Source organism: Pterocles gutturalis, unplaced genomic scaffold (genome assembly GCF_000699245.1).
Source record: "Pterocles gutturalis isolate BGI_N339 unplaced genomic scaffold, ASM69924v1 scaffold39687, whole genome shotgun sequence".
NCBI lineage: Eukaryota > Metazoa > Chordata > Aves > Pterocliformes > Pteroclidae > Pterocles > Pterocles gutturalis.
In genome coordinates, this window is record NW_010114155.1 from 453 (window position 1) to 15,870 (window position 15,418).

Here is a 15,418-nt window from a genome sequence, read left to right on the forward strand (position 1 = left end):
CCACCTCTGGGGAGAAAGAGGGCCCCGCTCTCTGCGGCTCGCCTGGCTCCTCTCACCCTGACGAAATGGGAAACTTGAGTCGAAAATCACGCTGTCGGCATGTTTCAGACATTGACCCGGGTTGAAGGCCAGAGCTTTTATACCGGGTGTTTTTTGCTAAAGGAGTAGAAGAGGGGAATGTCATTCTCTTAATATCTCTTTGTGTTTGTTGTTGGTTTTTGTTTGTTTGTTTGTTTTTAATCCATTACTGCTGCAGGTCAGCGAATAGGTTTTCCTGTTGTGTTTGATGGGTCCGGAATAATGCAGAAATGAAGATGTATGCACACAAAAACACATCTCTAAGGCAGTAGTGTTGTGCTTGAGTTTACACCGTTGTGCTTGTCTCCAAAGAGTGTTTCTGATCACTGGTACAAAGCCCATATGGACCATGAATCTGGGCCGTGTTTGGATACAGCTTGATGAAGGCTGATGAGCAGATAGCATGGGGTGAAACTTGTTTTTCTAAGTAGTGGTTTATAACTGAATTGCATGGTTTTTGTTTGTGTTCACAGATCTCCTCTGCTGCCTGCGGCTATGGATTCACGCTGCTGTCCTCTAGTACCACAGACATCACCAAAGTGTGGGGCATGGGCCTGAACAAGGACTCCCAGCTTGGGTTCCAGAGGAGCAGAAGAGATCGAGGTAAGGATTGAAGTGTTTTAAAGACTTGCAGGGTGGCACTACAGGATAGATGTGATGTGGGAAACTTTGCATTAGATGGCATGAAAAACGTGCAGGAGGCTTTGATGCAGAGTGCAGGGCTGTGCTTTTTTCTTTTTTTCTTTTTTTCTTTTTTTAAGAGGTCTTTTTTTGAAATTTACCCGTGGTTTTGTGTGCTTTGTAACTGGTGAAGGTATGCATGTGTTTTGTTCACTGTGCTTGCATCCTTGTGTGGACATAATGAAACTCTAAGTAACTATTTACTCTGGAGAAGCGTGTATGTGTTGGTTAAGGTGTTGCTTTGAATCTCCATAGTTTGGTAGTAAACAGCGTTAATAAAACGATTTTGGCAAGATGGTTTGCTCACCTCTGTTGCCTTTGCACCTATAAACTAATTTCCTTTCCAACTAAGATGTTTTTATTCAGTCAGTGGAATTTTTTGTGAAGCTGTAGGGGTTTTTTATTTCAATTCAAAACTTCTTTTTGAAGGAAAAACGTGTTTTTCAGTCATTCTGTGTGTTATACCACTTAAGATGATGATTTCTTTGCAGAGCATTGCTACCTTCTGCCTAAGACAGATACGAAACCACAAACTTACTGCACTTATAGAATGGTTGTCTCTAACAGTTTAAATACATTCCTTCATAAAAAATTGGGGAAAACTATGTTAAAAACAGTTTTTCTCTTTATAATATGTAAGAGCATAATACATTAAGCTTTGGTGCATCTGATATGGGCAAAAGATTAAACTTTGTGGAGAAGCAAAAGAAAAAGTTTACTGTGGCACTGCTGTTTGTGCATTGCTGCTGGCGTACTCTATAGATGTCCAAGAGTGCGAGCACACAGCGTATGCATGTGTTTGCTCAAACAGCAGCTGCAAAATGAAGGGACTGCACAGGAAGCCTCCACTCACTTCTGCTTTTAAGGGTTTCAGCTCTTACTCTTAGTTCTGTATGTGCTGATGTCTCAGGAGGGTCTTGTTGTTTTCTTGTTTTTCATCCACCTTGCAGATTATTTGTGCCAGAGAATCCAGAAAGAGGTTAAATAGTTTTGCAGTTCAAGCCCTTCTAAGTAAGAGAGCATTCCGTGTTCGGTAGGATCTGTTGAAGGAGTGGTGCAGATCAGTGGGATTGCTGCTGCTCCGTACAGAACTTCCCGCAGACAAGCTTCCTGCTGGACCTGCTGCTCATTACTCAGTTTTATAACCTGGCTTTGGTAGCTCCTAGTTCCAACACTGTGTCCCTGTAGCTGCTTCGTTTCGAGGGGGAATTTGCAGCCTTCTGACTTTTAGATGGTTGTATTTCGTGCTTTTAACTTCTGCTGTTTCTAAACTAAACTACTAATATTTTGCTTTCACTTTCCTCTTCCTTAGTCACCTCATTGCCTGTTTTCTCCTAAATCCAACAGATAACAGTGGTGATTACTACAGATCCCAGCAGCTTGTGTCGCTTTGCTGGAAGGAACAGAGAGGAAAAGGTTATTTGCTTTGTGACTTCTGTGTCACTTTAGGCAGACAGAAACTTTGCCTTTCAGTTCCTGCTATATTGCACAGCAGGCTCCCACCGCTTGCAAACAGCCAGCTGTGATGCCCATCCTCTCATTGAGTAGTGTCTTACTGTCAAAGGGTGTGTGTAGATTCTCTTGGTGTTTTTTTAATTGAAGGCAGTGAGAATTAGTTAAAGCACTGCTCTGTGTGAGCAGATGCTGCTTTGGGTCCTCTGGGATTTAATTTCACTTGTTCCTGTGGCTTTTTTTAATACCAAAGCTTTTTATCTCCCTTTAACCTTTCCGCTAGTACTGATTTATGTTTTCCTGGTCTTTTTTTTTTCCCTTTTTTTCCCCCAGTTGACTGTAACTGATTACATATTCTTCAAGTTACTAAATCTTCTTTTTGTAGTCCAGCCTGTCATTTTCTTTCATAAGCATTGTATCTCTTATCCCCTCTGGAGCCAGGCTAGCTAATGTTTCTTCCATTCCTTATTTCAGAAAGGGCCTTTCATCTACCCGTCTTTAAATATGAAGCTGTAAGATTTTTTTGTTCACCTTTCACGCTGTCTTTCTGTGATGGCTGCTGTTGTACCTTGTTTGCAGTATCCCCAGCTGCACAGAGTGCTTAGTTTGTGGCTGGTGTTAAACTCTCTAGTAATCCAGCCTTATTCACCAAAGTGGTTGAACATAGGGCTGAAAGCCTCCGTTTCTCAATCCTGGCCACCTGAAGCACCTAGGTGTGGTGGGTTTTTGATTAGGCAGTGATTATTGGCCTCAGCCATCCCTGTGGCTTTTAACTTCTTCCCCCCTCCCTGTTGAATCCCAGCCTGCCTTTTCCTTTGGTTAGTATCTTGGCTTGCTAACCTAGATCTGCTTTTGTAACAAAATAGAAATGAGCATGTGTATGTACAAAAGGATGGCAAATATATGATGGTTTTGCTTTGTGGAAGCTACTGACTTTTAAAATTTCTCTCTCTTCCTTTAGCTAAGGGCTATGAATATGTCTTGGAACCATCTCCAATTCCATTACCACTGGAGAAGCCGCAGCAGACTCGAGTCTTGCAGGTGTCCTGTGGGAGAGCCCATTCCCTGATCCTGACAGACAGTGAAGGAGGTACAGTATCGCTTGTGCTGGTGGCCAGGGACACCTGACTGTGCGTTTGTTAAAAGCTCCGAAAAGGATTGTCTTCTGTCCTTTAGAACTAGACCCCAGGTGGGCTGTCTGCGCTGTAAGTGCCGTGCTGGGAGCTGTTGGCCTTGGTGGGATTGCTGCGGGGAGGGAGAGCCCAGGGCTGATAACTGTGCTTGAGCTCTGCTTGGCTCCAGCTGTAGATGGATTGGAAGCTTTCTCACTACAAGTGTTGCAAAATATGGTTTGTTTATCTAGCCCCAGGCCTGGTTTAAGTGTAGCCTATTTGTCTTGTTCAGTCAGATGGGTTTTGAATTCAGTTTTGGATGGCTATGCCAGGACTCTGGTGTTACTTTCGCCTTGCAGCCCCAGAGTGCTGCATTTATAAAAGTGATTAATTAATCGGCTTTTATACAGAAGATCCTGTTTGTGAGTTGGCTCTCCACATCTCTGGGAATTCTCCGGCGCAGTGGCTTCAGTGCTGCGCTGAGCAATCCAGTGCTGCTTCTCAGGGGTGAGCTGGTTGGCTGGTTGATTTAGCACTCCTGTGGGAGCGCTGATCTATTTCTGAGTCTCCTTGGCAACAGCAGGATGGACTCGGCAATTCCTGAACACGAGCCAATGGGCTCCAGGTACCGCTCCTGTGCCTGCAACAACATGGCCGGGATATTGTTGACTAAAATGGATTCAGTCACTTGAATTTAAGTAGACTTAGTTTGAAGAGAGCTTCTGCCAGTTTTTACAGTCCTGTGTTTCACCTTGTGTACTGAGGACTGCATGAAAATATTCTGTGTACTTGAAAAGAAGCTTTCAGGGGATCGGACAGTAATAAAACCAGTGCATGTTGTTGTTTTTCAGTTTTCACCATGGGGAACAATTCTTACGGACAGTGTGGCCGGAAGGTTGTTGAAGATGAAACTTACAGGTGAGAATCCAAAGATTCTAATGTTAAAAACGTGATTGCATGAAAACAACTCTACAGAAAAGCCTGGAGGTGGGAAAAATCTGGTAGTATAAGGATGTCATTTAAGATTAAGGAGTCTGAGAACAGGCTTTTGTGCTGCAGGCGTCATATAAACAGCCTGGCTTTAGACCCAGGCTGAGCACGAGCACGCTTCTGACACATTCACAGAAGACAGAAAGATGTCAGCATGTAACAGTTTTCACAGGGCATAGTGAGAAAACCCAACCTTCATCAATAGCCTGAGATAATTGGTGTTAGTCTTTCTCCCTGCAGCCTTTCAGAGTGTAGGTGCTGTTTCTGAGGGTGTTAAAATGCTGTTTAATGATGAAGGAGCCATCCTTTTGTCGAAGCTCTTTGTTGTAGCTGCCTTTGGATCTCTAGTGTGTTTCCTTTACAGGGTTTCTGTGGGCCACACTGAAGCATATTCTCCTCTATAAGGTAGCAGTGATGTAAGTGGGTAGTGGAAATGTGTTGAAAGTTACTAATTCCCTGGCAGGACCTAGAAGAGATCTTGCTGATTGTTCTCTCTGTGGTCCACTGGACTTGGCCTGTAGGGTTTAAGAAAACAGCTGTAACTTAGCTAGCTTTTTTTATTTTCACCTTAATACTTGAAGTTGGTCATTGGATTGTTCAGGATTCCTGTTTTTGTGAAAGAATGAAATGGGTGCTACAGTGTTTGTGCTCTGGGATTTAAATCTAGTTAATCTCTGGTTAAGTGTAGCGTTTATATCGGTGCTGCGGTATTATCTAGTGTCTGTGCTCCTTCCAGACTAGGGAATGTGTTTGAGGATTGCTCCCACCCCCAATTCCCACGAGAGGTTATATTTAAAAATGACAGTTCTTAACTTCTTAAATAAGAGAATGCAAAATTACTTTCCTTCTTTGTGCAGTCATTTTACAGTGGATCTATGCTCTTTGAATATGTAAGAGAACATGTGAAAAAATCTCTCTTCTTGTAATAGCAAAGTGTCTTTCAGTAAGGGCAGGTCTACCTTCACATTTTTCAGTTGCAGTCCTCTGAAATCCTCTGTGTTACCTTTTCTCTTCTCGGTGGTGGTTTGATGGTGTCCAGTGAAAGCCATCTAATTCACCAGCTGAAGGAGTTTGACAGCAGAGTTGTGCAGGTAAGGTTTTGATGCCTCATCTCTTCCTGTCCTGATTTCTTGCTCTTTTTCCCCTTTGGCACTTTTATATCACTTGAGCTGTTTTATTTTGAGTTTTGTCTGCCCCATCTCAAAAGTGAGCTGTGAGCCAGTATTTCCCTAGGGCAGGTTTCAGGAGATGAAGGGACTGCAGAGCAGCATGAATGCCACGGAGGGCACACAGCTGCAGTGTTTCCAGGCACAGGAGCAGTTTGCTAGTACGTCTATGCCGCTGTGGCAGTACTCTGTGGGCAATCACTGCTCCTGTTCCATGCAGCATCCTAGAAAACAAGGGTCATTCATTTAGGTCCACGTGATGAGAGTGTGCCATGGTACATCCTAATGATGTTTTGAATTAGGGTTGCAAACTTCTGTTTGGATTCTTCATTATTTTTTTCAGGGGTGTTGAATAGTTGGTACCTGTTTGTACTTTGATGACAGCAGTTATGTGCTTAATTTTCTTGGTAGTCAGTCTCTTTACTTCTGGATCCCTTTAATCTCGGGCTTATTTTTAATGTCTGCTTTTGAAGATCTTGGCTTTCATTCATGGCAGGCCTGTGGCAGACATGGCTACTGGTTCAATGTAAATCTCAGTTTGAGAACAGATGTGTTTTGAGAGCGCTTATGTGGCAAGGAATCAATAGCAGTTTGTAGCTGGCACGGACATCTATGGGAAGGGAGATCTCTTATTTACTCTTTGCTGTTTTATTATGTTGTACTGCTGAATCGAGCTTGCTGTTAAATAGGGCTTGTTTTGGGTCTCGGAACAAATCAAATGCAGCATCGTATTCCACAAAGATAATTCTGCTGTTTTTTGTGCTGTATCGTGCTGTGCTTAGCCTTCCCTCTCTGTAGAGCCATTTGATCTGGAGAGAAAGGTCAAAATCGGAGTGGATGGGCATTGTAGAGGTTCATTGCTCAGTTTGTCTGCCAGTAGTGCTTTGTTAAACCGATTCTGAACGCGTGACCTTTCCTGAGCAGCTCTGACTTTTTGTTTGTGTGCAGGTGGTGTGCGGGCAGGACCACAGTCTGTTCAGAACCAAGAAGGGTGCAGTCTATGCATGCGGATGGGGAGCTGATGGACAAACAGGTGGGAGCTCAGCCCAGCTGGCATTTCAGTGACTTGATGAATATAAGAAGCTGTCTTAATCCAGAGGTTGTGATGTATATTTGCCATGCATTTGTGGACAGAAAGGGGCTGGTATGTTTCCAGCTGTGTGCAGGTGTTCTCAGTACTCTGGTGTAACCAAGCTGAGACAAACCAGTTCATTTTTGGAGGAGCTTTAGGATGCTGTGGTGGGGATCCAAGCATGTAGTCTGGGGAGCATGTGTCTACTGTTTGAAGCTTGTGAAGGGATGTGGAGGTGGCATGGAAAGGTTAGCTCCCTGGTTCTGTGCAGATTTTGCTTTCCTGATTCTCATTTCAGGGTCTGTTTTGCTTCTTGCTCCTTTTGGACAGACAGAGACCTTTGGCAGCTGCTGCTGTCTTAGCATGGGACCTTTGGCCAGGCCCTTTTTCTGGTGGCTCCTGCTGTCAGAACTTCCAGCCCTTCCTACTGTTTAGCCCTGCTGCTCCTGAAGCTGGGTTCTGCCCGTGGTTCTCTTGTGTGGACGTACTGTAGCCCATCTTGTTTGTCATCTACATTCTGGCCACCTGTCCAGGCAGCTATTTGTCATGTAGTGTGTGTGCTTCCCAGCCTCTTCTGCCACTTCACCTGCTGCTGTTTAAGCTGATTGCCAGCGTGCTGTTGCTCATGGCTCTCCTTGCAGAGAGGACACAGCTGGTTTGGGAACCTCCACCTTGTTGGTGTATCTGCCTAGCTTGGTTCCTGCTCTCTCAAACACTTTGGTTCCTGCCGACAAGAGAGATGAGGGCCTCAACTCTTTTCCAGGTGTGATTATACGAAGTTGTTTTGTACTCTAGAGAGGGAGCTTTGTGTAGTACGACTGGTGTTTGTGGCTGCTCGTCCACTGAAGCTGGCAGTTCAGAGGTATGGACAGAAAGATTTCTTTTGGAGAGAAGGTGATTGTGTTATAACATGACAAAATGGTCCTATGTAGGTATTGAAAGAATGGGTGGAAAAAATTCTTCATCACCTCGCTACTTTTTTCCTTTCAGGTCTTGGACACTACAACATCACCAGTGTTCCTACTAAGCTACATGGTGACATTGCTGGAGTGAATATTATCCAGGTCTCTTCCTATGGGGACTGTTGCCTGGCTGTTTCGGATGAAGGAGATGTCTTTGGTTGGGGAAATTCAGAATACCTGCAGCTGGCATCTGTTACAGAAACCACACAGGTCAGTTGACCTGGGGGTGTGTTTTCAGGTTTCAGTTCAGCTGCTGTGCACAGAGTTAAAAATTGCACACATCTCCCTGCTCTGGGTCCTTTTGACAGCAGTATAAATCAATATAAACTAACAGCACTAGCAGGCTGGCTTTACCTGCACTTACAGAACCAATCTGTCTGAAGTGGTTGTACAGCTTTAGGGCGGTATGTTTCCCAGCTATTGATAGGCAAAGGCTTGCGTCACTTCACCCCAGTTTGTTGGGGTGTTTCAAAGGAAGAGTATACCCTGTGTTCTCCTTTCCCCTTCCCATGGACTTTGCACTGAATTGAGTTCCAGCTCGAGTGCTTGTGCTGGTTTCAGGACAGGAATTATTCTTTTGGCTGGCTAATCTAGAATTTCGAGTGGTCCTGCTTTCAGCATGATGCTGGTCCAGATGACCCTTGGATGTCCCTTCCAATCAGCCCTTACGTTGGTGAATTTTTCACCAACAACCCTAGATGGTTTATAGATGAGTCCTAAACAAATCCCAGTGTCTCACAGGCAAAAGTTTTTTTGGAGCAAACTTACGTGGGGCAAAAATGTAGTGCTGACTTGACACTAAGCATTGTAGTACTGAGGTAATTAAGCAGATGGTCTCTTACAGTCAGTGTAGGAAATGGAGTCAGGGAATTAATTAATACTCAAGCTATTCTGGGCAGAAGGCTAAGCAGACAATCGCATTAGTATGGCTGTAGTAAAATATGTACCCCTGTTTCCCATGCCTCTCCTGTTGTATCCTGGATGTAGGGCTAATTACTGAGACCCGTAAGGCCTGAAGACAATGACTGGGTTAAGTAGTGCAGTAGTTTCCTGGCTGGGCGCTCGGTGGAGGTGGAAGGCTCTGGAATGGATGAGTGGCATGTTTGCCAGAGTGGGAGTTTTAGGTACAACATAGATAAAGTCCAAATTGTGGATTAACAGAGGTGGATATTATCTGTGAAATCTGAGGTCACTGTTCACATGTGTCAGGCCGTGTATATTTCTGTTGTATTGAACTTTATCAAATAAGAGTGATGTGCTTCAAGTGATTTTCCCACTGCAGACCAAACTTTAGTCATCTTGTCCATTGTGAAAGCTTGGAAATGTGCTCACCTGTTGATGTTCCCATTGTGTCTGACTCAGAGAGCCAGGGATGTAAGCAGACCTTAAGCATTCCCAGCTTTGTTGCCGTGCGTGTAAGCTTTCCAGGGGATAACCTTTCCCACTTTGGCTGTGCTCTCAGCCTTCATGAATTTCATGTAGATTTTAAATCATTTAAAATCTTCTGTTACTCAGGCAGTAAAAGTTGTCTGTATCAGGAATTCGGTGTATGTGAGCTCTAACCGAACCAGAGAACAAGTTTTAAAAGTATGTCGAGTTTGCAGTTTCTACCTTGTCTCTGATGACTCCCTTGCAACCTGCTACAGGTGAATGTTCCCAGACATCTGCCATTCAAGATTGGGAAGATCAAGGAGGCTGCCTGTGGCGGGACTGGCAATGTTGTGCTAACAGGTGGGTTCACTTTTACAATCATCCTCTTCAGTGCAAAGCCATGCAGTAGTGACATCATGGAGCAAGGATCTTGTTCACTGGAAACAGGGAAGCGCTGTCTGTTACAAGGAAAACTGTGAGACTGAGAAACCTGTGATTTAAGAATGTACTGGGGGGGTTATTTTCACTAGCTGCGGAGCATTGCTTCCAGTATGTGCTGTTGTGAGCACTTAGACAAACTGGAACGAGAGCGTGGTCGCTGCTTGCTGTTCTGATCCTTTGTTTGCTGATCACACGGGCCGTCTGTGGCTTATAATGAAGATGGATATCGGAAGGAAGTCAGGCAACACTTGAGAGAAAGAAGTGCCCTTCAGACTCAGTATAAATCTGACATGTAAATAAGTATTGATAAACTAGGCTGGAAAGTAGAGAGGTCTGAGAACAGTGAGACTCTGCAGCAGGTTTCTTAGTGCAGGCCAGGGGAGCACAGCTTGAAAGTCATGGAGTGAAGGAATGAGGGAGAGGATTGTACCACTTTTATGAAGGATCATCTCAAGGAAGACGTTCATATGTACAATGCGGTTGTGATGGCAAGGCATTTGAGCTTTTAGTGTGAAGGGAGCAGAGCTAGCAGACATAGCAATTGACTCTGTCTTCTGCTGTCCAACTGCTGCCTTTCCCAGGCACCCAGCTTAAGGCAGGATGCCAGGCAGAGCCATTAGCCTGCCACTGGTTTGGCCATGCCTCAAAGGAAGAAGTGGTGATAAAACACCCAACCTCTGTCCCATCAGTCAGTAAGCTGAAATATTTTATTCAGCCCACACTGTGTTGGCATTATTTCCCCATGAAGGTTTGGCCTGGGAAGCTTGATCTGCTTGCACAGCTTAGGAAAAAATTAGGACATGTGGATGGGAATGCATTGTTTGCTATTTTTAAATAATCAAAAGGTGCTAGACTGCTCTGGGAGAAAGGAAAATATCCCTTTGGATCTGATTAACTCTTGGTCACAGCATCAATTTCACAAGCACAGACTTTCTTACAGAATGTGTTCTTATTGTAATGCAGAAGAAGGAAATGTTTTTGTCTGGGGTTACGGAATTCTTGGGAAAGGACCAAACGTAATAGAGACAGCAGTGCCAGAGATGATCCCACCCAGTCTTTTTGGCTGGTCGGACTTCAATCCGGACATCCGTGTTGCTCACATTCGCTGTGGACTCAGCCATTTTGCGGCACTTACAAGTAAGTTTCTAGTCCTGCTGTCATGGAGGGGTCATGTTGCCATACTACTGGCAGCTAAAAGTGGAAAAAAAAAAAGTGCCCGTCTTTCTTTAGACTTAAAGCACACTGGAACGCAGCAGGAGGGTCGGGCAGCACATTTACAGGTGTCAGCAGGTTTGTAACACAGGCACTGCTGTGATGAAGCTTATTACGATGTGAACATCTGGCTTTACATACCTGTCGTTTTTAGAACTGACTTATGCTTTAATTAAGAAAGTGTTATTCTTCTAAAGCAAACAAAACATTTGTGTCAAACAGGAAACCAGGGAAGGTTTTTGCATTTCCACATGCAGAATGTCAGCAGCAGGAATTTCTGTGATACATGGACAAACTAAAACTGAGAGTCTAAGTCAGCGGTAGATGTCAGGGTTTCTTGGCTCCTCTGACCAGTTCAGTGAGCAGTCTGAGGTGGGAGGACCTTCGAACATGCAAAGGGTGTGATGCTTCTGTATGTGCACCATGTATTTGACACCAGCCGTTAAAGCAAGCTTTGAAGGCCATTTAAAAATGGGCAGCAGAGGGCAGCAGCACAGAAAACCCATGTGCTTGGTAGCGAAAGTGACAGTGTGCTAATGGAAGGTACTGGGTGCCAGCCTGCTTGGTCCTTCTTGCACAACTGGAATGCAGGGCACTGTCAGGGTACAGGGTGCTTGTGACTGGTCTGCGCCTGGTTCGGGAAGCGTTAGAAACTGCACTCCAATTAAATTGTACTTAGTTATAGATCGTTTTGGTTGTCTCTACTGTGGGGCTGATCTGAACACTTCTGAGATCTATGTGTTTTGCTGAGGAGCTTAAAACTCTCCAACTCTGAACACACATTTTATCTTTTCCCCAGTTGTCATTAGAAGGTCACTTCTGTCAGGCAGCTGAACAGCCAGTCCCCAGGTGATGGCTGGGGACAGCTTTCACTGCCTTGCCTACACCATTTGCTGTGCTGGTAACTGATGAGGGTCGGTATAATTGTCTAACTTTCAGCACAAATTATTCCCAGGAATCTCTTCTGCTGCACTCTTTCTTCAAATAAAATTCCAAAGTAAGAACTGTAAGAGGGGGAAGCAACGACTTGTGCCCAGAACTTGCTGCTTGTCCTGCTCATTAGGCATAATTTTCCCCAAGCACAAGTGTGTTTATTGTACTGGGAAACTAGGCTCAATGCTGCATGTATAACCCTTTATACTCCCAGAAGCACTGTAGCCACACGTGACAGCATCACAAATAGAATTCTTCCTTTTTAATGACTCTGCTCTATTTTTTTTATTCTTTTTTTTTCCCCTGTATAGACAGAGGAGAACTGTTTGTATGGGGCAAGAATCTAAGAGGGTGCTTGGGAACTGGAAGAATGGAAGACCAGTATTTCCCATGGAGGGTAAGGATGGCAGTATTAATGTCACGAGTGCATTCTTTAGCTAGTCTGTGTCATCCTGGGGGCAAGAAATATCACATGCTGTGTAGTCTTGTTGAGTACTTTTGAAAGAAGTGGAAGCCTAAGATGGCTGTAGACCTGCTTTGTTTTCCAGAGATCCTTGCCTTGCCTGCTTAGGGATGGGGTTATTCAGGTTGATTTTTTTTTTTTTTTTGAGTCTTCTGGTTCTGCTATTTCAATATAGATTTCAGATCCCAAAGCAAAATCTGGTGCAGTGCCATTGCTTCTGAGCAGTTCTTATCTTCCTCCTGTCTGCAGTTTTCTACCTGCTACCCCTTACTGCCTCTTCCCTCCCTTTCTAACCTGCACATCACTGTTGTATGTGCTCCAAAGAAAACCACTGGGGTTGGTCACCTGTGACCTAAGAGCTTTGCATTACACATCTGAATTAGGTGAACATTTTGGTCATGGCGATCACACTACGGTGGCAGCAGGTCCGCACGGCAGTGGGCTGCCTTCCCCTGCTCCTCTTCCAAGCCAAGCAGCCATGGTGGTGGGTCACCGGGCTGCCTCTGCGGTTGCAGTGGGAGCTCCGTAGCCACGGAACTGTTTTCATAGCTGTTTTGCAATGCTTCCAGTTCCACTCCCTTCTCTCAGATGGCTCTGAAAGCCAGACTCAGTGGGTGTTGAAGAGTCTTTGACTCCGGAGTTCAGCACTCAGCCTAACAGATGTTCCCAGCCTCCACGAAGGCCAAGTAGGAGAGGAGGGAGGCAATCAGTTGGACCACCCTGGAGTCCCGTTCTGTGTGTCTGAACTTGCAGTGGATGTGTTTCTTTAGCGCGCTTTCCCCTCCTTTTAAAAATGAACAAAAAAAAGACCAACTCTGGAACATTTGCCTAAAATCACAGTGCTGTGGCTGAGTGGAGTCTCCTGCCCTAGAACTCGCAGTCTCCCTCTCCCTTAGCTCTAAGGAAAACTTGCGTTTGTAGCCTCTGTGTTCCTTGGGTTTGAAGTCAGCTTTAAGTGTAAGAGCTGTAACTACGCTAGTGAGTGAGTGAGCTGGGTCTGCTTAGCGTCAAAGCCAAAACTGCCTGACGCTGGGTTGAGCCTTCGCCTCATTCCAGTCCTTGGTGACGAGAGAAGAGGCAAATCCTTGCGGTGCTGAGGCAGATCCTCCTCCTGCTGTCAGGGCTGCTCTCTGCTCCGCCGTGCTGTTTCTGCTGCTGAGCAGATGGGCTGAGGCTGCAGCCTCCTCGCTGTCTGCTAGCGAGACCGCTCTGTCTGTCCTTCCAAAGGTTTCTGTGCTTAGAAGGGGAATGTTTCACAGGTCAGTGCGTAACCGTGTCTGGTGCTGGATCTTGCTTGCTCTGGGTTTTCAAGGTGGCACTTTCATAGGTAGGAGTCCAGGTGAAACCAGCTGGCCTGTTAAGCAGAAGGAGGCTGAGAAATGGGAAACACCAGGTGCAAGGTACCGGCTGGGGAAATAATCCACTCTTGTGTGTCTGCCGCAGGTGACGGTGCCCGGGGAGGTGGTGGATGTTGCGTGTGGAGTTGATCATATGGTCAGCATGGTGAAGTCCTTCACCTAGTTACTGGGCCATGGTGCTAAGAAGATGGGGAACTTGGTGACAAGCTTCTTGGAGAGGAAGACTCATTCCGTGAGGCTGAGGAAGAAGTGACTGTGAGCAGAGACAGCCAGAGCAGTGCCTGGGTGTGTTGTCATCCCTGCATCGGTGAAATGCTCCGGCCGGGCTGCAGGGAAGATGTACGTTCCCCAAGGAGAGTGGAAGTGCAGGGAGAGCTCTGTCTGGTTCGTGATGAGCTCCCAAAGAGCCTGAGGCCCAGCCCACAGCTACCGAGTCCCCGTGTGTCTAAGGATGAAGAGCATCTCCTTCAGGGAAAACTGGCACAAGACAAAAATCTGTAGCGCAGGACTTTCATTTATGGACGCTCTCCCTCCCACCAGCTCTGGGCTGTCGGTGTTGGGCTGAGCAGAACTGTTTCTCAAGGAAAAGGGTTTTTAATAACTATTTTTTTATGTGTAAGAAAAGTCGTGCTGGCTGTTGGAGACCAGCCCAGCCGTCCTCAGCGGCTGGCCCCAGCTGCACTCTGCCCAGGCGGCTCTTCTGTGCGGAGGGTGGACGTAGGGCCAGCGCCGGGGAGGCAGCGGTGTGCTGGCAGGGGAAGGAGCGTAACGGGCGAGCAGCAGAGCCGTGTGTCATGGTACCTGCCGAGCAGAGGAGGTGTGGCGAGCGCCTTTGGGACACAGCAGGCTGCTGGAGATGGGATGCACAGCTGTATGTACCTGCAGCAGGTACGTATCAAATCTCCTGTGAAATGCTCCAGGCAGCCGGCAGAGCTGTGTTGGTTTTCTGTGTGGAACACTTCTACTGTGGAAATTTTTTTGGCCAAAATCCAAGCTGATATGTTTTTAATAAAGTGGTGATGGAAATATTCTTAAGCTTGACTTCATGCACAGTCTTGCACTCGGTATTTAAACTTCAGCATTTCGGGTCCCAGTGATGTGACAGGAAACCTCTTGTCAACTGGAACACCCCTGCCCCTGCTGGACTGATCCTGGTGCAGGCGGGCGCTGTATCCACGGTCATGAGGGCACCGCGTACTCACATTTTGGCTCCATTATCTGAAATTCTGTATCAAATCTTTTGTGTTCTTATCAAAACTCAGGGGCTAAACTCTGCCTTGATGAAGGAAGTCTTGAAGGACTTCTCATAAACTACGGGAGAGGTGCAGCAATGTACACAGAAACAGAGAGATGAGGATGGGTTGTTATTACCATTGCTGTGTAACTGGAGTTGCGGTGGTGGGTGGAGGCAGAACAGGCAGAAAGCTACCGTTAAATTGTGGCAAGCCTCCACTGCTGTGAATCCCCATTAAGTTAGCTTTAATTTATACCTTCTTCTGCGTGCGACTTGAGCAACTTCAGCTGCCCCAACCTGTCTTGTGGGCCTCAGGGGAGTCTCTGCCCTTTTACCATGAGGAAGCTTATTAAAGCGTTGAAAACAAATGTAAAAAAAACGACAGGAAGGTGTTTAACAGCCCCCGTGGTGGCTGGTGCTGGGTGAGGGGGCTGCGCAGGATGGCTGGCTGGTGCTGGGGAGCGCCGCAGGCTTTGTGCTGCTCTGCTTCACGAGTGTCTCCTGATGCCACCTGGGGCTGGGCCTTTCGGAGATCCGGGATGAGAATTAATGCTGTGTCGTACCTGGTTGTGTTGCAGTCTTGCTGTGCAATGAATTGCAAAATCTGTGTCTTCATTAGATGCCAGCAAGGTCCTTTGCCCTGGGTGGAAGTGGTGTATGGCTTGATGCCGTGGGACTGTTTGCACTGCCATGACGGTGGCTGTGGGCATTCTCTTGGTGGAAAGAGGTGAGCAGCAGAGAGCCTGTGGCTGGGCAAACGCTGGCACTGACCCTTGTTTCGGTTACAGGGGGTGTCGACCTTGGCCAGGTGCCCTCTAAGCTGCTCTGTCACCTCCCTCCATCAACAGGACAGGGGAAGAAAATGTGATGGAAAGCTTCTGGGTCAAGTTGAG

General features: G+C 46.2%; 1 protein-coding gene across 1 annotated transcript in view; it reads left to right on the top strand.

The window, feature by feature from the left end:
• The window catches only part of WBSCR16 (Williams-Beuren syndrome chromosome region 16), a gene marked incomplete at its 5' end in the record, with an annotated part of 13,901 nt that extends 447 nt beyond the window's left edge, over positions 1-13,454 (top strand). Inside the window, 10 exons of the mRNA XM_010074747.1 lie at positions 552-681; positions 3,173-3,301; positions 4,175-4,241; positions 5,353-5,404; positions 6,428-6,512; positions 7,542-7,723; positions 9,160-9,244; positions 10,289-10,462; positions 11,782-11,867; positions 13,377-13,454. Of these exons, the coding sequence (XP_010073049.1) occupies positions 552-681; positions 3,173-3,301; positions 4,175-4,241; positions 5,353-5,404; positions 6,428-6,512; positions 7,542-7,723; positions 9,160-9,244; positions 10,289-10,462; positions 11,782-11,867; positions 13,377-13,454 (1,068 nt within the window). The remainder of the gene's footprint in view (positions 1-551; positions 682-3,172; positions 3,302-4,174; positions 4,242-5,352; positions 5,405-6,427; positions 6,513-7,541; positions 7,724-9,159; positions 9,245-10,288; positions 10,463-11,781; positions 11,868-13,376) is intronic.
• Positions 13,455-15,418: the final 1,964 nt, after the last annotated feature.